This window comes from Phymastichus coffea, unplaced genomic scaffold, assembly GCF_024137745.1.
Source record: "Phymastichus coffea isolate CEN01 unplaced genomic scaffold, Cenicafe_Pcof_1.1 PCOF00040, whole genome shotgun sequence".
Taxonomy (NCBI): domain Eukaryota; kingdom Metazoa; phylum Arthropoda; class Insecta; order Hymenoptera; family Eulophidae; genus Phymastichus; species Phymastichus coffea.
Window position 1 is genome coordinate 43,595 of NW_026706851.1, and position 26,731 is coordinate 70,325.

The 26,731-nt window shown below is 38.2% G+C and overlaps 2 protein-coding genes across 2 annotated transcripts in view; both read left to right on the forward strand.

Annotated features, from left to right (window-relative positions):
- Window positions 1–19,987, forward strand: part of LOC131664138 (vascular endothelial growth factor A, long form-like) — a gene marked incomplete at its 5' end in the record, with an annotated part of 33,171 nt that extends 13,184 nt beyond the window's left edge. The window contains 3 exons of the mRNA XM_058935026.1: window positions 16,895–17,070; window positions 17,133–17,264; window positions 17,337–19,987. Coding sequence (XP_058791009.1) covers window positions 16,895–17,070; window positions 17,133–17,264; window positions 17,337–17,484 — 456 coding nt within the window. The remainder of the gene's footprint in view (window positions 1–16,894; window positions 17,071–17,132; window positions 17,265–17,336) is intronic.
- A 914-nt stretch (window positions 19,988–20,901) lies between these two features.
- LOC131664069 (uncharacterized) lies at window positions 20,902–26,441 on the forward strand. Its single transcript, XM_058934930.1, has 5 exons — window positions 20,902–21,080; window positions 21,205–21,681; window positions 25,136–25,261; window positions 25,335–25,597; window positions 25,678–26,441. Exons 1-5 carry the CDS (start codon window positions 21,013–21,015, stop codon window positions 25,872–25,874), a joined length of 1,131 nt encoding a protein of 376 aa, XP_058790913.1. The 5' UTR covers window positions 20,902–21,012; the 3' UTR covers window positions 25,875–26,441.
- Window positions 26,442–26,731: the final 290 nt, after the last annotated feature.

The following is a 26,731-nucleotide window of genomic DNA, read 5'->3' on the forward strand; positions in this document are numbered from 1 at the left end:
TAAATTAAATTGCAAAATATCAGTGTATGAAATGCTTTAGGCAAATATTAAATATTCCACTGAAGTGTTTCAAATACAGATTATTTTAGTTCAAGATCATTGATGAAAAGTAATTTGCCGATTTTATGCATTTATTTGAACTTCAAACTTGGATATCTGGAGCCTAATGATAATATAAATTAGTATGTAGGAAAGAGATTTGAAGTTTTTTTTTTCACTAGAAACGCGTTACGAACAGTTGACGATTAGGACCAGTTGGATCACTGGTTTGCATTGCAATGTATATTGTCAAGCCGATTACTAAGCATACGTGTTGTTCGCCAATCAAGACAGAAGAAGGAAAATCTATTCTACTTGATACAAGTGTAAGGTCAAAGAATTTTACTGCGATTGCAGTTGACTTTAGCCCGATTGACATAGGCATTCCTCCAATCAGACTAATATTTCTTTCTAGCATACTCTCAGCTTCACAAATGTGTCCTTGAGCGCAATCAGCTCACACGTTGCCGCAGCAAAACTGTTTAGCAAAACTCTCTCTTATAACTTTCATTCTCCGTTTTGAATGCATCGACAGTAGTTGTCAGTATCGTCGATTTGCAAAATCAACTGGAAAGGTTAGAACGTTGCGCGACACGCGAATTCTAAGGCAAGTGTGCAATATTGCTTATAATACACAATGTAGTGGACTAACGTAGAGTCGCCGTTTCCCCGGCTGCTCATCCCGGTGAACCGCGTCGTAAAAGCCGCACAATGCAGCTTATTCTCATCATAAAGGAGGCGAAGCGAGAGAGGAAGATAGAATAGTAAAGAGGCTCGAGGAGTGCAGATGAAAAAGCGGAGGAACGAGGGTGCCAGAAGGGACAAGGCAAACGGTAGTCGGTGTGCCGAGGCAAGGTGGTCTCGTGCTCTGAGTTCGTATAACCTAGCCCTTGAACCAGAACCGCGGACAGTAAGCGGCAAGCGTAACAATATAGCCTTGCGGCAAACCTACATCTTGATGAATTCGCGCCGCGGCGCCGATTGCGCTCCGGTTTGGCTTGGGCTCTTCTCGCGTAACGCGGACGCCGCGTGCGGCCGGCAACCTTGAGTGCCGCCGCGACCAGAGAAACTTTGAACTTGCGCCCGAGAGCCGTAAATGCTCACCATTGTGGGAACGCGCGCGAAAACAAGTAACAGCGAAAGAGGCGTAGTTACGGGTACCGAGAAATGCTTCGGTAAACAAAGAACAAACTGATTTTTTTTTTTCTTGCGACGCTCTTTTCGTTTTATTCGATAACTTTATTGACAATCGGGCGATTTGCCGGGAATGCAGGACCTGATCGCTGCTCGTCAATGTTCCCTAAATACTTGTTCGATTGCTGCGCTTACGAAATAACGTCATTCGGAAACTGTGCTATTGTCCACCGAAAATAATTTTAATTCGTGAAGTTCTCTGCGAGCTTCTTTAACTTAAATATATCCAGTAAACGAGATGTTCCTTTGTATTTTTAATTTTTATCACAACGGAATAATAGATCCATGAAAAAATTGTATTTATTTGTGCGTTCATGGTACCGATCAGAAGAGGTTAAGCAACATAAAGTCACCGATGAATTATCATTTAATTAATTGAAATTTTTGCGTTTGAAGTATTTTTTCATATAACATTTTTAATTACAGCTAAGTTCAGTGGTCATTATTACTTTTACAATCGAGCCGATGAGTAAAGTAATAATTTTTCATCGTCACCAGTTAACAAAGTCATCAACGCCGATAGAAATGTTAGCGATAAATTTGTATGAACCAATAATGGAGTTTCGATACGCTTCGCGCGCGAATATTCTTAATAAAATAAGAAAATATCGTACAAGTATATCCGTAGAGTTGTACTAACTGGTAAATGATATCTACCAAAGGGCTCGGTCAATCGTGTAACTAATGATCATTGAAGAAATGAACCATAAAATATTCAATCATGGCCGTAATTCTGGCGCTATGTAACAGTTAATTATGCTGAAATAATACACCTTCCTAATTGAAATTGAAATGATTGTAGTTTTTGCACTTGATTCGACAAAGCAAAAGCGCATTATAATGTGCACGCCTACAGGAGTCTCCGCACCCACAATTGCTAAGTCACCACAGTAATAATATTTTAATTGTGCAACGTATTCAATAAACTCGCATGGGAAACATTAAGATAACATCAACCCTGTCATCCAGACCATTTGTTTTGTAGCTTAGCGCGAAGAAAAAAGTGTGAACACGCTATATCCATTTAGATATAGATGACAGATAATCAAGGCATAAAAGTTTATGACGGTGACCTTTGCATGCTCATTTGGATTATCCGTGAACGAACTTTCTCGTTTATTCATGATGAACGAGCGATTAGCTGGCGTTGCTTTGTTAACGCAAATTATTAATAACTGAAAGCGCGAGCGCAAAGCAAGTCGCCCGTCTCGTCTATTCTCGTGCGCGCAGCAAAACGGTAGGGGATGGCAAATCAGTCACGACGTGTAGACATCGCGACAAAGTCGCGCGCGAGAATTAATGCGATCGCCGGCACATTAAGTGCGAGCGCCCGTCATAAATAAAGCCTTGCTCTGCACTGCTACTCTGCTAAAGGCCCGATTAATCAGAGGCCGCGGCTGTATCAGCGGGATATAAATTGCGATGCCGTTTAGCGCGCGCTAGCCGCTGTTCCGCGCCCTGCCAATTAACGACAAGTGAAAAGTAAAAGCGCGCGGGTTATGGCCCTGTTTTTCGGTTCTTTCGATGCCGAGAGCATCGAGCGACAACGGATTCGATAATGCCAAAAATACGCGGGTTCGCCAAGCTTTTCCTTACGAGAGACTGCTACAGCAAAGAAACGCGCTGACTGTGAAATTCGAAGAGTTTGGGGCTGGCTCGTGCGAACGAGGCAAGTCGTCGCACGATAAATCGGGGTATTTGCCAACGTCGACTTTTATAACTGTAAAGCGTGTACGTAGCAGCGGTGGCAATCATTTATCGCGCGGTTCTGTGGACGCTGGAAGGGCTGCGCATTCGATCGGGAACGCGTGGGCGATAATCGCAGTTTGCTAGCTGACAATATACAAGCCCGTGCCCCTTCACTTTCAAACGTAATTCTTTTTGGGGACCACTGGGCTGGCAGGAAGCGTTCTGTCGTTGTGTCACGCGCGGCAGCGATCGCTGCTTCTCTCTGGCCAATTGTTTCTCCGCTTTTATGAGGCGCCTTTATTTGCTACGCGCCACGAGCGGCCATTTCATTGCTTCTCGTATATACGTAACGGGCAGACATTTTTACAGTCGATTTCCATCATGGCACAAATGATAATGGCTATTTGCACTCTTGCGCTCCTGTCCTTTCAACCATTTTACTTAGCCATTAAATTTGCATAGCAATGCGTCAACTGATATCAGTCGCGTATTGTTTTCAAGCGCTACATCCGGCAAAACTACATTGTACATACTCGCAGCTCCTTGTGTTCTCGATGATTTTCTTTTCTGATGCATACGTATGTTCCAATTGGCTGTAATTCAAACTCTTATCGAATGGCGCGCAGCTATCGCTCGTATGACTCCGGTGAAGCTGCCGCTGCCAGAAATTACTCGCATACAATCAATTGTTACGCATTTGAGATTCCGATGTCCGAATGATCCTTTTGAACGACTGTGGCTCGCGTCACGAGCGACACGAGGAGATAACTGAAAGAAAATCCGATTCACCGGCTATCGTGAACTTGAGCCGTCCGCGTCGCGGCGGTAAGTGCAACGAGACAATGTCCGCAGGACGCGGCGCGCGATAATGCCCTCGTTGTTTCTCCTCCTCGTCTGGCGGTAGCGCTCGTTGTCGCGTGAATGCGGGCGAGGCCGTGCAGCCCAGCAAACTATTTTTCCTTCACCTGCACGGTAGAGCACCGCATCGATCCGCGAAGACGATATATCTGTTCGTTGCGACTAAGGCAATAAGCGATTTACGAACGTATTTGGTACATCGACGGATTTCGATAAATGTTGTACAGTACATCAAAGTATGTCCATAAATATTCAAGTAACGGCCTGTAATCGGTCAATTATAGCGGTTTTTTTTTCAAACTTGGCTGAAATACTTTCACATATACGCCGAATCACTCAATTAACTATATACGGTTTATTTTTCGTACGAGTGCAATCAAATTCATGATCGTAAAAACTTTTTTGGCAAATTTTGGTTTCAATCGCAATTTACTAAAGTGCATCATTGAAAAATGTACCCGAAATGCGATGTAAGTTTAAAGAAAGTTGAAGTAAATTTCGCGGTCAATTAAACAATAAATTGCAATGGTTATTTTCGCGGTTAGGACTTTGACACTTGGTCTGGCATTGATAATTGCTGTCATAAATGATCAAGAAAAAGTGTTTGAGTGCAGCAGTTGTTAATATTTTCGATAATAGTTTGACGTTTAAAAGTTGAAACCGATGAAATAATAAAAGAAGGAATCCTACTTGAAAGATTTGATACCTGACACGTCACAGGTGTCAGGGGGAGGGGAATTAAATAATGCAGCTTTTTGTCTCGCAACCCTTTCACTTCGTGGCATTAAAAATAGCCTGCTGTTTTGTGTGTGACACGAGGCTAATAAAACTTAATGGTAATCCAATTAATGCCCTTGTACAAATCGAAAGAGACAAGAAACATACGAAATTCCACGTGACAGCTATTTACTGTGTGGTTTCTCGAACGGTCACGCCGCCAGACAGACAAAAAAGACGCAGTCATCGCACGTGAAATCGCTTAATTTGAGCAAGTTCGTGCCGCGCGTTACTTAGACATGTGTGGGCACGATAGTTCTTTTTTTTTTCTCCTCTGGCGCACTGAGACCAAGAACGCGTTGCTCAATGCTTCTCAAGTATTCCATTCATTCGCCACAACTTTCGTTGTTATCTCGTCGCATATTGAACAGGGTCTTTTTGAAATTGTTTGTTGCCACAAGTACTACTTGGTGTTTACACTCGCCACAAGCTTACGCAATATGCAATTAATTAATCATGCGCTTGGCTTAGCCTTATTCATATTGCGCACAATGTTTCCATGTGAGAACGCCGTGCAACGTCGCGCTTAATAATGTATCGGTAAAATCAGAAGCCAATGAAAGGACGTCGAAGAAAAACTGTAGGAGCAGCCTCGCAGACGAGAAAATTTCGCGTAAAGAGCCAAATCAATAATGCATCGTTTCCAATTACAAAAGTAAACGTCATTGGGATTGGCAAAGATCGCGTTGCCGCTCGTAATTACGGGAATAAAGTGTCCGCAGGGGCTACACGGCAATATATTCATTGTGCTTCTCGCACTCTCTTTCTCTTCCGCCAGCTTTTCTTGCTGCCCGGGTGAGAACTGGTTTCGCGCGCGCGCCGCGGCATTTTAAATCGGCAACGAGAGTTGCCCACGCCGAGACTGTGCCCCCGGCGACATCCGCGCTTTATCGGCTTTTTTATTTGCAGGCCGAATAAAGCTTGCCGCGGAGAAGATTGGCGCGCCGATAAAAGAAACGACGCGCGATCGACGCGGTATTTTCCTCGCGCTTCGCGACGCAAATTCAATTCGGTGACAAGGCCGATCGCCGATGACTGAATGTTTTTATCGCGGTGCCGCTCGCTTGACGCGCCATTCGATCCGCTCGCACTTTCGAGCTTTTATCGCGAGACCGTCCAATATTTTGATTATTTTCAACAGCGAGCTAATACGGAACGCTCAACAGTTTTACGTGGCGTCCTTGTCAACATTATTTACAAAACAAAGAACAGATCTTGATACGATTGATCAGTCGATGGTTCAGATTAATTAAGTTCTTCGGATGCTTTAGATGAAGGATAATAATGGATCTTACACGATGTATTCAGCTACGTCTAAATTCAATCAAATAGCAATGAACGAAGAGAAAGTTGTTTCGGTAACGTAATGATCAAGATATTATGTTCTTTTGTTAAGCGGAGATTCTTTACGTCGAAGGAAAATCCGAATAATTCGTAATGCGAATTGCTTGTCGAACGCATTGCACACTTTTTAAAAGATTCTTTGACAACGCTAATTTTAATGTCAAGTTGCGTATCAAAGTCCAAGTGGCCAAATCTCCATAAGTAACATAATTACTTTAATGAAAAATGGCAATTCGTACTATACGGCAAAGTGCATCATCCTCTCAACGCGCCATTCAGAGATGACTCGCGTCTATTTTATAGGAAGACAGACCACGAGAGTTGCGAAAAATGAAATCGCGTCAGAGTGCTCGCTGGAAGATGTTACCTCTTTGTCTATGCCGAGGCGACGTAATTTATAGAAATAAGAGACAGAAAAGAAAAAAGATAATTAAAAGATAGGCGCATTACGAAATGAGTCAGCGATGATGTCACCATTGAGCCTTTTCCCTTCGTGGCATCTGTTTCACGGCAATGAGTGTATCAATAAAGAAGTGACGCTTTGTCCTCACAGGCGTCTCGACGTGAGCGCGCGCTTCGTAGACAAATTCACTCGAAAATATTTCCATAGCCGTGTCACTAGGTCAACGTACCAATGACGCATACAGAAGCGACGTCTTGTATTTGATACAATAGAACGCACATTAAGCTACGCGCGCGCTGTTCAAATAACGCCATAAATACAAGTTGAAAATACTTTGATCTTTTTTTCAATTTCTTTACCATCCCTGTCATTTCCCCCACAAAATATGTACCTTCAAAAAACAAAAACGTTGCAATGCTGCAATCAGTCTGACTACATTTTTAAACAAAAACTCTTGTTTTATAAGCAATTTAAAAATACTAAAGGACGGTCTTTTAATAACCTTATATTGTTTCAATGCAAAAATTAACTTATTACTTATTCAAAAAAGAAGTTTTTGTAGTGAAAAAAATACAGTTTACGTAAAATCATCATGCAAGTATATTAAATGTATGAGGAGTCACGATACATCATTTTTAACAAAATATCTGCATATATGAATATATGCATGCGTGAGAATAGTGTATACGTATTTAATTATTCATAACTTGAAAAAATCGTCGTGTAACAGCTCATTCTATTTATTTTTGCTTAATGAAGAGTGGAACATTACATTACGTAACTAGTGCGGGGAAGCAGATTGTTGTCTCGTTTGAAGTTTGTACTCGAGCGAACCATCTCTTATCCAAACATATTAGATACAGCTTTTCTCAAAACAATTTGCTCCCGTAAAGTTGTATTTTCTACACGGCGTGATGAAAAAATGGACGTCTAGCTGCTTTCCAAAAATAATTATATTGGAAATAGCGAAAATGAAAGAAAACAATTCGTAACTTGAAAGCTTTTCGATAAAAGTTTCAAAAATTGAAATCGATATGTTTCATATATAATTTGCGAAACTTCTTGTACAATTCAAATTATTACGTATTATCATTATCTGTATATGATATGATATGATATGATGATATATGATATGATGATATAGAATTACGTTTGATATTTATTGAAAAAAAATATATTTTTATTGAAAAATAGATCCCTTTAAATTTTACGATAACTTAAGTAATTTTAATCGTATAGATTTGAAATTTAATCCAAATATTTATAATAAACTGTGAAGCAAAGTCTTTGTACAGCTTTCTCGGTAAATTAGTTGTAGTAATATACAAGATGCAAATTTTATTGTCTTTTATAATGAATAAAATAATAAATAAATTTCACGCATAAAGTAGACATTATAAGGAAAAAAAATTTTCTTTCGCGCCAATTATTTTTTGATTTCTCATTATTAAAAGTTGGTTATCCTAAACCAACAACCGATAATAAGTCATATATTTATGAATACACATTCGGTCTCTGCATTGGGACTCGTGGAATTCTAAACCTAATAAAGGCACAATCAAAATAAGCCCTTCATCGTGCAATCAGCATAAACCGCGGCCCAAAGTCAAGCAAAGTAAAAGAAATATACGAAGCTCCAGAAATTTGCCACAAACATATTGTTGTAGAGGTCTAGGAAGCGTATGTAGAGTTGAAAAGGCGTTAATTAACAGCAAGTTAAGCTGAGTTATGGTTTGTGTCGATTGTTATCGTCGGAGTGACATGTTGTGTCAACCGAACTACCGGTGTTAAACGAGTCGCTAATCGGTCTTCCGGGAACCAGTTTCGGTAGCGTGATCGACGGACGAGCTGCTCCCCGCAGAAGCGTAATAAATAAGCTCAACAAATTTACTGCTTTCAATTTGCCTCGCCAGCGCTCTCAAGTTCAGTTCGTTTGTGCTGCTGGTCTTTATGTTTGACACCTAATTACGTAGGTGTGTTGAGACTGTAATCAGAGTTCAATTTATACCTGACGTACTTCACCGTTTGTTGCTCTTTGCTAAACGAAGTTTCGTACGAAAAGCGGCGAACCAAGCTTAAAGTTGTCAATGAAATTGTTTGATATTAAATATTGCGCGCTCGACGAGAAATAACATTTACACCGTTCGACCCTCCCGTTGACTTTCTCGCATAATTTGTAAGAAGGAGAATGGCAATACAGGCAGCCTCAGCCGCGAACAAGAAACACGAAGTCGTGTGCGAGCAAACGAACCAACAATTCGGTTTTTTTCTTATTCCTCGGCAGCTTAACGGCTGCGCACACTCCCCTTTCCTAAGTATACGCAGACACAAGTGCGTGTCGTTCGCGCAGAGCTCAAGTGAGCCAGTATCTGCTGTTGACGTTGATTTACGTATATAAGTGCCTATCCTATCAGATAATATACCTCCTCCTCCCGCGAGTTCCGCAACAAAGATTATTCGAGATGACTGGTCGATATTGTAAGTTGTGCGTGCTAAACTCGCTCCTTGACAATCTCCCTCTCCCGCTCTTTCTCTGTTTATTGCGATAGAGGCGTTTAATTAACCATTCTAGGCATCTGCGACGATGATCGAGTCGAGTGTTGAGAGGCGTTTTTACTAGCTGTTTGTCTGGCGCTGTTACTGATTAGCCAGCGAATTATGATAGCACGCTCATACTTTCAACTGAGTCGCATTGTGTGAAAATGCGACGCTTGCAAAATTGACCCGTTTTGATTTCTCTATGAATCGCTATACGCGTCATCATAATTTTCATGTAAATACGTCTCAAGTATTCATTAGATTCTTCATTCACAATACTTGGGCTGGATCAATGTTAACTATATTTGTCAGCTCGTGTATGCCGAGGCTATATTACCAGTTAATAGCGCATGTGGCTATTTTTCATTCATATTATTATTCATATGTGGGTATGCATGTGCATCCAATGATTAGTTTTTTGTCATCCGCGCACTCTTTCGAATTTCAATTTCATTCAGTTAATCGGGACACGTGAGCGAGAAACATCTTCTATTCGCGTGCGCTGCACTAAATAACCAAGTCAAAAATGATTGATCTATCGAGTATTGTAGGTGAATATCATTAACGTTAAACGCGGTAAATCAGTACCGCGGAAAAAAATTGCCTTATGCATTTTTATGAGATTAAAAATATGGAATAATCTTTGCGAGTCCTAGATGTCAACAAAATCGAAAGGGGATCGTATTTCGCACGCGTCTTACGACCATGCGTCTCATTGGCATTATTAGATCGAAGCTAATATTTTTCTCGTTGACTTTACGTCAAATAGCAAGAAACAATAGGAACCATAAAATTTCACGATGATAGTTTAACGTAACGAAACCAACTCTTTTAGCGTGTACAGCCGAGTTTTCTCACAAGGAGGGAATCGTCTCAGCTAGCCCGCAAATAAACTATCTCATCACCTCTAGATATAGTCAATGACGTGTAAAATCTCTAATATAGCTGACTTTTTCTGCGCGTGGCAATCAAATGTGACGCATTTTCACTCGGATAATATCAATTGAAAATCATCATAAAGAAATTTAAATAGACGAGAGTCTCGTAAAAAATAACTTTCGTCGTGTGTTATAGGTAACCAGAGGTAACGATCTCTTCAAGTTTTAGAAAAGTCGGTGATCCGGCACTTCGACACCGACCTTCTCAGTTGTTTCCTAGAGAAACGATGCCAACGGCGTGCCAGGAATTGTATCGCGATTAATGACTTTTGTAACGATATTCACCGTTAGTTAATCATGTCGATCTTTTCACGATTAGCCCAAGCGGAGGATTTGCGACGTCGCGAAGTGCGTGTCTCGATTAAACATTTCACAGCCAGGATCAATCGCTCAATTGATGTCTCTGTAGACCGAAGCGTGCAAGTGAATTAGTTGCGAGCTTCGGTAACGCGCAACTCGACAGCAAAGTATTTCAACGAGCTTTTCAGCGAGCGAATGAACTAATAACAGCTCTTTCGGTCCGAAGTTTCGAGAGTTTGGTGCTTATTAACGCTATCTTGACACGTGCGCGCGAAAGCTCATCGCGTTGCTTAACGCGCGCTATCGCTCGTCGGATTACGCACACCGACGCACGGCAGTCACCTCGCGAGATTACAGTTCTAATCTCGGCGATCTCTCACTGCAGGAGCATCCGTGCGAATGGGAATGCAAACCGCCCGGCAAATAGATGATCGCGTGTGCATTGCGCGAAAGCGAGATACCCCGTTGACTCTTCCTGCTCACCGCTCATGCCTGTGGCGATACATGCCGTGCAGTCGTGTTCTTCTCTCTCTCTCTCTCTCTCTCTCTTCTTTCCCATTGTTGCTCTGCTATGTATATATTGCGAAAAGACCACGATAGATCGCTGTTAAAACTCGTGTGCCAGAGAGCGGGACAGATGGAAAACGCGCAGCTTGCTATTTACTCCCGCCGATCTCGTACAGCTCAACGGCTTCATTTCAGCGCTGTTGCCTTCGTGCCGACTCGCCTAGTGCTGCCGCTGCTACACGTTTGTCGCGCGTCACTTTGACGTTCATCAAAGCAAGTCAGATATCCGCGATCGTATAGCTCATTTTCAAATTCGACAATATTGTGCGGGCACATTAAACGTCGTCGTTCACGTCGTGATTCGTTCAATTTGCAATTGATTATCGTAGAATCTCCGCGAGACTCCAATTTGCGTAATTCACACGATTGAGCAAAACTCTATTTTCAATTTAATTAGACATAGGATCAGATAATTCCTTTGCTACATATTAGATGCATATGCGATAACAATCTCATTATGCGCGTATTAAGATGATTCAGTGACGTTGTCCAATCATATTGAATACTGCACGATAACAATCTTCATAGCGGATCTTTCAATGAAGCGGTAATAAAACGTTTATACAGAGTAAAAGCAATTAGCAATGCTTTCTGACTGTCGATCTTTAGATTGGCATATTACATCAGCGAAAACCGCTCGAACGTACTTGGGCCGCAATATGTTATATAAAAACATAGGATTAGTTGCCGACAACCTAAATTTCCGGCTTGCTTTGATTGCACTTTGATCAGAAAATTGAATAGAAAGTGATTTTTCGACTGCACTGGAAGTGGAAAGTCGTCTCGAAGTAGGATATAGATACAACTCGTAGCGGGAGGAGCTCGATTTATCGGTATCCTTGATTAGCCAGGCAAGGAATGCGCCGATCTTATTGTCAGTTACTGGCCGCGGCTCCCGTGCGCTCGATGGACGCACACGTTCGAGATCGTAAATCCTAGCCTCCCGCCTCGTTGCCCCGTGTCTCGCTCGGCTTTTGCTATCCGTCTTCCTACATCGCTCTTGCTTTCTCTTTCTATCCTCGTCAATCAATATTAATGTTTTAACTTGCCTTTTCTACGATTTCATCTCGTTCTCGTTTTGCTGTCCCGTTAACAGATTTATTAGAATGCACCCTTGGCGTGGATTGCCTCGAGGAAACATGACGTTTGATAAATTTCATTTGAGCGCCTTCGCGATTCGACGCGAGTTCGTGCAAACAGTGAACGTTCTGTTATTGTTCGCCACGGTTGGCAATATATTCGGTTATCTATTTTCATTAGGTTGAATTGAGTTGAAGTTGACCGCGCGGCTATGCTCGGCGCAAGGAGTTTTCGCATGACGGAATGCTTCTAACCACTTGGAGCGCGTGCCAACATTTATCATTGATACGAGTAACGACATCGGACCGATCAAGATTGAAATTGCAACTTTCAATATTACGCGTATTCGACGTAAGTATCGTGCCTCGTGGTTTCATTCGTCAGAAGTGAAGACATTTTGACTTGTTTTACATCTGATATATCTTGTCTCGGGGTAAATGCAACGGTCACGTCTAAAAATATTGAACTAGCACGTTGCACTGATTGGCAAACTACTTGGGTACAGTGCGTTGCAAAATTGAATTGTAGCTGCGATCTGTCTTACGCGTAAACGGATCCAACAGACGCACGTGAGCACGATTCTATTCTATCCGACGAGCTAATAACTTCTGAAATCGTTTTAAATGCTAATTTTTTCAGGAGTAACGTTGGTTGTTCATAAAAAATCACTCGTAGCCTCGAGATTTTATGCAATCTTTTTAATCATTGCCTTTGTGAGGACTTTTCACCGTGCGCGAATAACATGCTGCGCGAACTCGCGAGACTGCTAACTAATACGCACGGTTCATCGCGAAGGAACGCAGTCGCCGTGAATAATTATTCCATTTCGCTGTAGAACAATTGCCGTTTGTACGTCTGAGCACTTTGCCTGCATTTCATTTCACCAATTAAAAAAAATCAATTAGATTGTTTGTTGCTTAAAACAAGATTACGTCGATAATAATTGTTTCTTTTATTGTCGGCGGTATTTCATGACATGTCAAATATTTCCAAGGAAAACGGCTATTCTGATTGGATTAACGGTGATTTTCAACAAGTTTTCTATCGGATCCAAACCCCGAAAGTGTGGGATACAATTTTCAATAATGAGTATTACATTTGCTTATTAACAATGAAACTTACATGTCTCCTTATTAAAGTGGAAAAAAGGTTGGAATTTCGACATAACGATCATAATGACAGCTTCGAAACTCAATATTATGCGAAGGAGCTTGATAGATAGGTAGATTTCAATTATTTTGAAAAAAAGGTGCAAAGTGATTATAGATGAATACCGAATATGAAAGGTCTGACAATCGAAATGATTGATAAAAAGAGCCGAATGTCGACACAGTGTCATTAGCCTAGGTATACTAGGCGCGATTAATGCGTGTGCAATTCCAGATCTGAAAGATTCACTTGATCTTAGGGATATGCTGTGGATATCTAGCGACACCGGTATGTTCTGTCCCGTATCTCACTGCGCCTGCGTTCGTATATGCACTGCAGCAGCTCTTGCGTGAACGGCGACTTATAACATCCGCGGCTATAAATCCGCATACCGGCAATGGAGGACAGAAGGTAGCTTTCCTGGCTTCTTTCTCTCGGCGCCTCTTTTTTTTTCCTCCTGCCGAGCAGCGTTAAATCGTTTTGAGAAATAAGTTTTGCGATTTAAGACTTGGCTTCTTCACTCGCAGCACCCAGTCTCACAGTTCCTGGAATTCAGATGTAGCGGCTTTATTTCCACTTTTGCCTTGTTATTCTTCGATTTTTGGATTTTTTCAATTTGGATGGCAGTGTCATTAACCTCTTCATTCCGAGCACTTTGATTTATACTTGTGCAAAAAATATAAGCAGAGAGCATTTGAAGATACATTTATGGCGCTCGGTACCGGCATCGAATGCATTTTGTGCATGGGTGCATACCAGAGTCGCTGCGCGGTCACAGAACTCGTTTATTTTTTAATTGCGCGAGCACAAAAGAAATTAATTATCTTAGCGGTCGGAGTTTATCTCGGAGGAGCATCCTCCCTCTGCAATGGTTGTCGGAGCTCTTTGTCTCGATTGTCAAAGAAACGCCAATTGCCATCTGCGCTTGCAGATCAGATTATTAATTCTCAAATGTTTGCCAAGTTCCATTTCAAATTCTGATTGGCTCGGGTGCATTAGCATAACATTGAAGCCCGATGCGTTCGACATGGCATTGTTCGAAGCTTATGCACCGTGCGCTCTCATCTAATGGGCGAGTCAAACTTTACGACGTGAATGCGGCTATTTATTCACGCTAGCATCTGCATGATAACTTCACAGTCTCACTTCGCTACTTTCAATGTGCATTACTATTATGCGTTGAAAGGTACGGCTAGCATAAACGTTAGTGACTCGATTGAATAATTGCGCTATAAGTTACAGTGATACGTGAAAATACGGTGCTGCAGTTGAACAGCCTAATAAAAAAATTGGTTAAAATGTTGTGCAGTGAGCACCCTAATTGACTGAAAGAGCACCGCAAACAAATAAATACCGACTATACTCGCTTAAACAAACACTATGAAATTAGCTGCAAATCACTAGCTTCGATAATGACCGATCGCACCGATGACGCATGAAATTGCACTGGAAAGAGATTAATTGCCGAGCAATAAAATAAATAAAGCCAATTAATAACTAGTGGTTAGAGCGAGAAAGATCACTGCTTCAGTCTGTTGCAGCTCGCAAGTTCCGCGGATTCCGTAACTGGCTATAAAGATACATTGCGGCTGTATGGCACGTAATAATATCGACTCCCGCGAGCTTCGAGCCTCGTCGCCGTTCGAAACAAATGCCTTCGCGTTGCGATCATCCATCTCGCCTGATATTTCAACGTGGATTTTCCACGCCGACGATGGCTGTTATGGGGACAGTGATGGATTGGAGTGTAATCGTGCGTTATCTTCAGAGCAAACTTAAACCCGATACAATTCTTGATCCGACTGTTGCGATCGGTCTTTTGTGCTCGTCAATTTTTATTCCCGGCGTGACTTATCAGCGAATTCTGTTACGTAGGTAAGGTCTGTACGACTGGTTACTTATTACTTTCAGGACAGTTGATTCAAACTTGAGTTCTTAAAACGTTTCGAGTACATTTTCGACGACAGTCGGACTTTTTTTGCAGCCAATTTTCTCATCGAATGACAAATATCGAAAGGTCTTTGGAGACGTGAGTTAGCGAGCTGAGGCTCGTAAAACAACAGGCTGCATGAGTACGTGTCCGTCGATTTTCTCCAAGATGTCTCCCCTCTCCCTGCCCCCTGTCTCACTGGTTTTGCATGAAATACGATAATCGTTGTATTATGATAATGCATCCCAGAGACTCGCCTCTTTCTCGTGCGGCGAGTCTCGCAAATTAGCATCGCGGGCGCGACCGTTTCTCTCTCTCTCTCTTCAACTTTAAGATTACGCGGAAGAGAGATGAAACCCGGAAATTCCATTGTCGCCTGCAGCTGCATCCGTTTTGCCGCAATTTACCAACTTGCAACTGCGCGAAAAATGAACGAGCTGAAAGAAAACTTGTCTGAACATTTAATTGCGCTGAAAGAACGTTCACGATCTGCATCCATTGCGTAACGTCAAATTGTTTACAGAACGAACCGATGGATTGCATGTTCGGCCAATTATCTAGGAATGTAAGCGAAACGAAAATGAGATCACTTTCACTGTTTGAAGCCTACGACAAATCTATTTAAGATAAGAACTGCATTAATTAACGGATCATTGATTAAAGTATATATTTCCTTGGGAATGTCTATGTGGTAGTAACACTGTCGAGTTTCACTTGAAACAGAACGATGAATTATGAGGTGGCTCGAAGTCGAGCAAGTACTTGTATGAAAAATTTGCTACAAGTTCTAGACTGCTAAGTGGAAAGTAGTGAAATAAGAAAGAAAGCGTGCGTAGACCAGGCGTTAGTTCCGAGGTTGTGCTCAAGACGTTCAATCGAAGAATTATGCCGAGATAATCAACGTGAGAATATCGAATGAGGTGGAAGCGAAGGCGATCGGTGTGCGAAGCGCGATTAAAATGAGCGTGGCGTAGAAATCGCCCGGACGAGCGATGCTGGCGAGCGCCTTGAAATTAGCGGAGCGCGCGCAGCTAGCCACGAGCGCGACTGGCAGCCCCGCGTCTTGGGCGAGCGAGCGCGAACGTGCGATGCAGGCGCAACGTCGGCGGACAGCCTCGAGTGCGCTCCCGAGTGGCAGCCCCGAGCGCCAAATGCTAATGAGCCTCGCTCATCTTCCTTTGCTTTTCCCGCGACAGCCTTTCCCGGCCGCGGGGACGGCCGCTTCTGGCGCATTGTGCAGCCAAATTAAATTGCCCGTTCTTCGTCGCGCCGTTTCGCGGCACACCTGTCCTCCGCCAGACAAACGATTATCGTTTTTTAGCTTGCTCGTCCTAGCGAGCAGCCGAGCGTTCGTGGGGTCGCGCGGAGGATGTGTCGCCTCCGCGAATTCAATTTTCGCGCGCAGCGCCAGCCGCGCGGCAACTGTGCGTCTCGAGCGAACCAGACGCACAATTGCGAGCTATAAATCATATCCGAGTGCGCTATTAGTCTTTTACCACCGAAATCCCATTAAAGTTCACCTCCGGGAAAAATCTCCGGTGGCTGGGTCCCGGCAAATCCTTGCTCTCCGTTTCACCGTCGAGGTCATCGTTCCGACAAATAGATCGATAAAACAGCTGGTCTTATGCCTGTTAAATTGCACTGCGATGCAGAGTCCGCGATTCCTCGGAGGCCTACGCAGGTCGAGAAGGTTTCCCTTCGAATATAGCTCGCGCCGAGAATAACCCTTTAAACGCGAAGAAGAAAAAAAGATTTGTAAACGCGTCGTTCCCAGGATGCACTCGTGCAGCAAGGGTCCGTTGTATAAATATTTAAAGGTGTCACTCTTGGGAAAGTTGGCACGCTCTTCAATAATTGAAAGCCGGGCGTCCACTCGCGGTGAATACCGCCGACGCGTTCCAGCGTTCCAGGCGGCAGACAAATGGACTCGCATTCATTGCGAAAAACAAGCCGCTCTCGCGTTTTCATTTGCAAGCCGCTATGCTTCTATTCTATCCACTTTTAAATTCCCTTTCTCGCGTTTCTGCCCGATCGCGCTCATGTCAATCGGCATCGAAATAATATCTGCTCGTTGGATTTCTGTTGCAGACGACAAGTATAAATGGAAAAATGGAAATCGAGAAGCTTTCTTTCGACAATCACACCGAGTGCGAATGCCGAGAAAGAAAGGATTCGAGCGGCAATTCGGAGTCCCGAGTGGCAAGGCACTACAATCCATCGGTTCCTGCACCTCAAAATATCTCGAGACCTCCGACGAAAAGGCCGTAAGTTATCGAAACAATTGTCATTGCTTGCGCTGTGCGTACACGGACCAAATCAATTGCAGGTGTCGGTGTCCAGCGCGGTTCAATGCCAGAATCACGACTGACGGGCTTTGCGAATGTAGTTGCCTTGAGAAAGACATGAACTGTACGAAATTGCAGCGCGGGAGGGGATTTCTGTCGCTCATGGACAGAGAGTAAGACACCTTATTATTTCAAGTCCAACTTTTCGTTGTCAAAATCATAATGAATATTAATGTTCGTCGTAGGTGTATCCAGCAAGCGCAGTGTAAGGCACCAAATTGCGAGTTCGGGACGTATAATGTCACGGCAGGCAAGTGTCCGTACAAAAGCGAGATCTTCAGTTCAACGCCAAATTACCGCTCGCATTACAATTATTACCAGCGGCGAAGTTAGACTGCCAAAATAATCGATTATCATTAATTATAATAATAATGATCCGCGCGTGCGTACGGATGGTGCCATTACATCTCTTGTCTATTTTGCTTTCCTTTTTCTTAACGTCTTCGTTTTTTCCTCGTTTCGTACTTTTCTTTTTTCTTCTTTTTTATTCTCTCAAAGAAACGTGGAACATGCTATTACGTATGTTATAACGAGATATGTTGATCAATGACGTTTGCAAAATATTTTTTTACCGTTTATCTTGTTTAGAAAGTGCAAATAATTATTTAGGTTAGTTATTAATGTAATTATGTAAAGGCCGCTGTGCTGAAACTTGGGTGCATTTACGCTATTTTAATATATTAGTAAAATTTACTTGGAAGCTTTTTCACGAACTTGACGTTACAGCCAATATTTATTGCTAATCCAATTTTCGTCACTTATAGATATTTGATATTGCATTCAAACGGTTCAATTTTTATAATGTACCCACTATTATCAACATTTACAGTGTTAGAATATACCTTTAAGAACTTACTTTAATCTTGAGTAACGCACAGGAGTCAGACTGACAAAAGAAAAATTCTTCTGTCAACTTATTGCACTTTTTAAAATTGTGCCCCGATAAAGTATACAATATAGTTACGAATATTTATAACCGTTCACACTATAGTCAATAACTTCTGCGTTTGCTTTTCTTTTACTTTATTTTCAAGCCAGTCGAATTGCTCGCGCTGAATATTTTGTATTATGATAATACAATTTTTATACTCGTGTCAATTTTAAGAAAAATTTGTATTATTGATGACATTCGAGTATATTACCAAACATACATCAGTGAATCTGATTCTGAAACATAGTTATTAGTGTTGCACAAAATGTATGATTTATACAATTTACTTTTACTAAAACGTTCTCTTTATATATTTAATAATACTTATTTGAATAGAAATATTCAAGTTATAAAATCATTTTTCATACAACTAAAAGTTCTTGCTAATCGATACGGTAGCTCAACAAATATTTACAGATCTGAATAACCGCGAATTTTTAACCGACTGTATGTATCAAAATAGTTTTAGATATCATAATAGCAAATTATGATTATAACAAGTTCTCGGATTCAAGCCTAGTCTGGGACCTTATTCCGACTCTACCTACAAACTGTCTTCCCATTTTACAACTGGATGTACATTCTGACGATGCTTGTTATAAATTAAGACTTAAATTTTCTGTCATAAATTGAAAGAATAAATGATTTACTTAAACTTGAAACTTTACAAATAACATCAAATAAAACAGAAAACATTGACAGTAGGTTAGGAGAAGGTCCTTGAAGTATCCATTTTTCTATTAATAACATGTATTTAAGCAAAAATTATATATTGTTGTCTGAAAAATTTCCGACCTGATCAAGATAATAATGATTTCGTTAATATATAGATATATTGGCAGTAAATTTAACTATATTTAAAAAGACCTGTCAAGTTTGAAGTTGATCGGTTGATTAGGAAACTATTTATAGCCTTTCGAAGTAAAAATATTTAACGCGTGATTTTCGATTTTAAATGCAGAAAAAATACAAATGCTGCAGATAAAAATAGTCGGCTTATAAATCACAAGTCTGATAATATCTTGATATTATTTTGATAAACACATTAATCAAACTATATCTATAAAATCATGCCGAGTTGAAAATTAATCAGTTATTTTGGAAAATTAACATGTAATCAAATGGAATAAAATATAAAAATATAATTTTTTTTGAAACACTAAAAACTTTCCTAATTAACCGATCAACTTCAAACTTGGCATGTTTTTCTAAATATAGTCTAATTTACTGCCAATATAGCCACATATTTACCAAATTATGTGTACTTTCATCAAGCCGGAAACTTTTCAGAGAACCCTCGTACGTAATCGTGAATATGTCATTGCATGTCCTTTATGTAAAAAGCTATTCATAATTACTGTTATAACAATCTATAATAAAACCTATACAGAACTTTCAACTAATGCACTAGTATGTTCTGCTTTTTTTCGTATAATTATTTAATTTTGTAATTCACGTTATTTTAAAAACGTAACTCAAAAAGTACTGTATGTATTTTACCTTTTTTAACAAATAATATTACGAGTATTTAAGAAAAAAATAAATAAAATAGATTTAAAATCCTCAAAGTACGTTGGAACATGTAGCAAGTAGTTGAAACATATAGAAAATTGGAACATGTAACAAATGTAAAAGTTAGTTTCAAACGTATTTTTCAATATTGTAATTATTAATTTTACGATATTGTAATTATCAAATTTAGTATGCAAAGCACTTTTGGAAATACCGAATGAAAAAAAAAGAATATTTACGTATAATTATAAAAGCGACATTATATGCAAATTTATCTTTTTATGTGAGCGTATGAAAAAAATTATTTAAATTAAATTCAGTAATTAATCAATTTGTAACATATAATTATTGTATTTTACAATTTATATTTAAGATTTTGCAAGAAAATATATAATAGCCATTGTCGTTGTGTAACTCGCTCGTTTAATTATGTTACCGTTACCCTAAAAATTAATTCTATTTCTTCGTTGCTCTTTTTGTTTATAAGTAAATTATATTCTATAAACAACAAAATAACATCCGCAATTCAATTGCAAACAATTTTGAATTAATCAATACATGCAAGAATTATTATTTAGACTATTATAATAAATACGAGATTATAATTATTACTACTCCATAACACATGAATATGTTATTATATTACGAATAGTTTGTAACTTATACATCAAGATATTTATTTTAAGAATTCATTTATTTATAGTACATTACGATACTAATATTACGATATTAATAATTTTGAAAAAGTAAGAGGGGTGCAATTAAAACGAGCAAGGGATCAATTTTTTTGCCTTGTTTCTTTGCAACAATATTTTTGCAAACTAGATTTCGATCATGTTGTATAGTTTTGTGCAAGATTTGAATCTCAAATATCTCTAAATGCCTTTTACCTTACTCAATTGAATCAATATTAAAACATCCTAATAATAAATATTGTAATTTCTCAACTAATTTTCTTAAAATTTGTTTTTATTCATTTGAATTTACGGGTCGATACTATTTTTCAGCAATATTCAATAATAATAATATTCCTATTATTAAATTTTCTTGTTTACCCATCTCATTCCTTATTCATTTATCTTCTTTTTCATACTTTCCTTCTTCCTTTTCTTTCTACCCAATTGAAGGAGAGGAAAAGCAACATATGTTAAAAACAATTTGTGTTGCTATCCACAGCTACATCTGCAAAAGAAAAATTTTAATTGGCTCAAATCACAGTTTAAAGTTGCGTGACTAGCAACGCAGAGCCATCTATAGGGCAGCCATACAAGGGTGTTTACTGTTTACACTGTTTAGTGTTTACTGTTTACAAAATGATTCTGAGACTTCCAAAATGACATGAATTCTGAATTCTGACAGTCATCTAAATATTGCAGAGGATATTTTGCAAATGAAAAGGTGTTTTGATAATATTTAGTATGACTATTTATTGTATTGTGTGCAAAAAAGAACCAATTCCTGGAGACAAAAGTCGCAGTTTTCATAAGTAAGTTTATAAGAAAAGTAGTAATAATAGTTTGATTTCAAGTGATGAGATCTGCTCCTTTATAGAACGTAAATATCTTACAAATTGAAATGTTATTTTTCAAAATATAATTTGCTCACCATAGGTTTCCTGATGATACTGTTTTGAAACAACAGTGGTTGACAGCAATTGGAAAATTTTCAAAGACTAAGCACACAAAACTTTGCAGTGATCATTTTGACAACAATGCATTTGTTCGCTCTAGTGGATACACACAGAAAAGACGGCTATTGCCAACTGCAGTTCCTTGCAAATTAGTCAATAGAAATAAAGTTGTAGTTGATAGTGAAAATATTAGTAGCAAAGTGATTGCAAAAGACCATACGCAATTTAATTCAGAAAATGAATTTTGTACAAAAAGTGATAATGTCGATGAAACTGATTTGTTTTCCCCAAGTCATAATGATGTATCTAAAAAGATAAAAAATGCATTTGTTGAAAATGAGCAACAATTTTGTAAACCAGCGAGTCATTTGCCTGTGCCAGTGGATTTAGATATTGAAACTGCTTTTTCTAATGAGAAATCTGTCACCGAGACAACAGAAGATCTTTCCTCCCATAGGTTTAGTCAACAACCGATATTCTTAGTGCCAATGTCAATAGAAAATGATATAAATCTTAATAGGCCAATATTTTTTTTATTTTATTTTATTTATTTAGCCTTGCATCTCCCTTAATGGATATTATCGACCATCACAGTTTATAACATTAATTGTGGTTGTCTACATATATTGTGTATATATGGAGATAGTACATATGTTTGTCTCTATAGATGTGATCTTAAATTAATGGAGTTTATAAATTCGATAACTTTGATACATATTTTTGGTTTACTTAACAATTTGTTCATTGGGAAGTTGATCAGCTTGTGTTTTATTCTGTCTTTGTTGAATTGAGAACAGTCTATTAGAATGTGTTTGACTGTCACTGGTATACTAGAATGCTCACATATGTTACTGTTGTTTTTATTTATAATGTGTTTGTGAGTTAGTTTGGTGTGATCAATGCAGAGACAAGTTATTAGAACTTGATCTGTTTTTTTCATCCTATTTGTTGGATTGCTATCAAAGACGTTGCTTTTAATTTTTAGTAGATTATTAGAAATGGTGTTTATTTCTACTGTATATTCTAGTCTTCGTTAATTTTGTTATTTGTTAATGTTCTGATATCTTCTTGGTTATAGTCTATATTTTTTTCTGGGAACTTTAGTTTAATAGGTAACTCCATTTGTTTGTCCAGGTTGTTTTGTCTCAGGAAATGATGTAAGAGAGATTATGATATTGTCATGGTGGGTGATCATTTTATGGATGATGTTGTGTATGTTTGTTCTTTTACATTTATTGGATTCTATTGATTCGATTAACTCTTGGTTGTCAGTGTGTATAATATATTTGGTGTTTAAGGTCGACGCTTTCCATTGTTTTGAGTATTAGAACTTCTAAGGCTAACTTCTAAGTATTAGAACTTCTAATTAGAATTTACGTAGTCAATTTTCGATCGGATAAGTGTTTGACACAGTATGGTCAGTATGTTTTGATTTGTACCCCAGTTTTTAGCTGCTATAGTTTAGGCAATAGAGCCCGAAAAAGAGCGTTTCACGTACTTTTTTCGGGACAGCACGAAATTTTTACCGTGGATAGCTGACAATGAGTGTAATAACATATTTTCATCCAAAGTCTGAAATCGGTGCAAAACATTATTAACCAGCTGTTTGAAAAAAAAAATTTTATCTATTTTCATGTTTTCGCGTAATATCTTTTTTACTAGCAGTTGAATCGAAAAATGGTCTAATGGTTTTTTGTTCGTCTTGACAAGACCTACAAAAGCATGTGTCGCACATTAATACATGTTAATTAGATAAAAGGTTATTAACACAAAAAGGCCAATTGTTTATTTAATAATTACCGTTAAATATTTGATCATAGAGATTTTCCATGTACCTCGTGTAGTTCTTATTACGTAAAGATTATAAGGTTTGAAGCCGCAAGCCCTACTGTTAATTGCAAGCTATACAGACGATTAACAACAAATTAACTGTTTCGTTTTGTCCACAGTCCGAATCGTTAAGCAAAGTGACGCCGATTTTTTTATCGGTACTTGTTAGAGTTTATAATCGAAAACCGCAATTTAAACAAAAAAAAAATTTAATTTACGACTCAGGGAATTTTTTCTAAAATATTGCTTCGTTGCAAAATGAAATTAACCGCGGATTATAAGACTTTTCTGGTGTTTTACAATGTATATCAGTAGATGGTCAAAAGAGCTTCAATTTGAAAAAAACCACATGAAAATTCGTCAACTAATAAAAAAGTTACAGTTAAATTTTTCGACCTGTTGTTAGAAGATTAATATAACAGAATCAATGATTTTTTCATTTGTGTGTTCCTTACATTGGGATATATCTCTATTTTGATAAACCTTGTAAGTGATTCTGTCTGAGGTGTATTGCTTGACGATCTGTGTAAGATTTTAAACATTTTTAGTGTTTTCTAATAAGCGTTTAAATTGATTGTAGTCAAGTAGAGAATCCGTTTGGTTTAAGCAATCCATTACATTCTTTAATTGTTCGTCTAGTTTGTCGTGTTGTTCTTTTTCTGAATTTTTAGTTTGATTTTTTGTCTGAGTTTCGTTGTTTTCAGTATCTGACTGTGTATCTTTTTGGAGTTTCTTAATGCATTTTTTGATTGTGATCAATTCTTGCGGAGCTTTGAAGTTTGTGGAGCTATGGTTAGACTCGCTAGAGCTAGTTATCGAGTGGGTGCGTTTATAGTCATTTGGTGAGTCGAATGGAATGCGTGTTACTTATTCATTTGTTGTGATATTTACCTGTGTATAAGCGGTAGGTTGGCATATTTCCATTTCATTTGTCTCGTCAACAGTTGGTGTGTTGTCTGGGGGTTATTTAATACTTGTGGCTGTGATTGCGTCGCGTTCGTTAGCTCGGGGGTTGGGCAGTTTTTTGCAATGTGACCCTCTTGTTTACAGATGAAGCATTTTAACTTGTTTGATCTAACAAATATATAATAGTCAAGCTCATTATAGTTAATTGTAAATAGGTCAGGTATATGATGTGCTTCTTCCTTTTTGATGTATACTTGTCGCCTGAACCTAGTTATATGCTTATATCCATCTTTATTTATCTTGACTCTGAGATTTGTAATAGATGAGCAGTTCTTAATGTTAAGCTGTTCAAGAACATTTTCTAGAGTAAAATTAAACATGTCAGTGGGTACATTTGAGAATATAATTCTCATGTGTCGTGAGATTAGTGGTCTCGTAGTAACAACTTTTTCGATGACAAGTAGGTTATTGTATTTGGACACAAAATCGTTGATTAGCTCTTTGTTTGTCAGATATATGCATACACGGTTATTTTAAATTCTTGAGGTACTTATTATATTCTGTAGATTTACTATGTCACCAACTGTACAAACATAATCGGTAAGACTGATGGCTTCAGCATAGTCTATCAGTAAACCTTGATCTCGTTTAACTAGATTCGTTTGAGCAGCAGCTGCATATCTTGAGTCTGTTGGGACTTTTACGATAAATGATGGTATTACGTGGTTTTTTTGCTCAACGGTGGAAGAGCCATTGTCTGAGTACAAATTACTCGTATTAACTCTCCAAAGACTTGGGCTGGATCTGCCCAACGTCTTGAAAAGATGTCGATACAGTTCACTTGTGAACTCACTTATAAATTCACTTATAAGCTCGATATTTACTTTCGGAGCGACACGTAAAAACGTCTACACGTTACGAGTCTTAGATCCGAACTGACCAATATTATTAACCTCTGTTTATTATCGCTCACTTTTTTCTGCATTGATTTGTAGGAGCATGCCACTTTGTGACATAAAAGGTGTTTTTCCTAATTTAGGTTGCAGTTAGATGATAAATGTCAGCCAAATAAAACACATGCAAATTTCAAAAAGGAACTATTATAAAATTAATTGTTAAATTCCCTAATGCTATGCTTTGTATTAATTCTGCGTAAATATGCATTTATATTGTAGGAGTCTGGAATACACTGATAAAACAAATATGTCGCCTAATAAAAGAATGTGTTTTTCTAAGCATTCTAAAGTTAACTCAAGTTTTGCAAACAATGAGGTAGAGTCTAATCATGCAGCTTTGAAAAGGTATAATTGTAGTTCCATTGTTTTTGTAATTATTTACAAATAAATTTCATGAACGCATGCGTATGATTTTTAGAAACCAGTCGTCATTCATTGATGTCTCAAATATTCCTCCTACTAAAAAGGTTCGATTTTATGATGGATCGCAGCCTCTGCATCTGTCCAGACAAGATTTTATATCACATGAAGCATGGACACGATTTTTAAAATTCTATATTTCTAAAAATAGACAATTAGAGTCATGTCGTAAGAAAGATGCAAGAAAAAATCGTAGTATTGGAAATATTAAGGAACTCGTAATGAAATTACAAAAAGGCAATTCCAATCAGCGTATAAAAAGTTGTTAATTAATAACATCAATGTAAATGTACCTCCTAGTGCAAATTGTTCATCTCAAAATAATACTTTAATAATTTCAGATACAATGTCAGATATTAATGATGTTATCGTTGATGAATCAAATGAAAAAGATAAGAATACAATAAAACGAGACGAGAGAAAAAAAAGAGTATCCGCAAAAATTAAAATTAAGAAAATGAAATCTTTCAATGTAGATTATTATTTACAATCAAATTTTAACCTAACTGAACATGATTATTCCAAAAAGGACTCGTGAGTATTTAAACGACATAATTAAATATACAGCAGAAGCTGTAGTTTACTTCATCATAACCAAAGTACATCGCGAAAATTGTAATTATGTGCCACTAATCAAACCTTCGTCTAAATCAAAACTATCAGTATTGAAAAACAGTGGTGGTTTATTATATGTTTCAGACGATGTTATTTTCATTTGTCACTTAACAGAAAAAATAATAAAACAAAATAAAAATACTCTATTTTCTTCGAATATTAATTTCAAGTTAGTTAAACAAGTTAAATTAAATCAAGTTAAGTTACAGAAACATTAAAAATATTATCTCCTTATGAATTTGACGATAAGAAACATTTTTTAGAACAAGAACCGTTATATGATCACCGCCAACAATTAATTTATATGGTTATCCAAAATTACGTTTATAAGCGCTTGAAACATGAAGGTGACAAAGTGAACGATCTAAAAAGTAGGATAAGAATGTTTTACAATAAATTAATTATTTTCAACGGTCAATAATGATCTTGATGCCAAATGAATTACCTGCTTTACATTGTTACTAGTAATTTATGCTATTTGACCAATCTAAAAATATTATTTAATAAAACATTTTATTACAAAAGTTAAACATGACTTAATGATTATTCGTTATTTGCCCGTTTCAGTCATAGTTCCTTTAACTTTAATGATATTAATTACAATCTTAAATAGACGTCGTTATATAGAATATAACATCCAGTAATCAATCAAATTAACAATTAATTGATTTAATTTAGTTAATCCTTACTTCAACATTAGTTAATACAACAAAGATAAGTGACATAAAATAATATTTTAAATAAAAAATAACTGACAACTGATTTACTTTGCGCGATAAA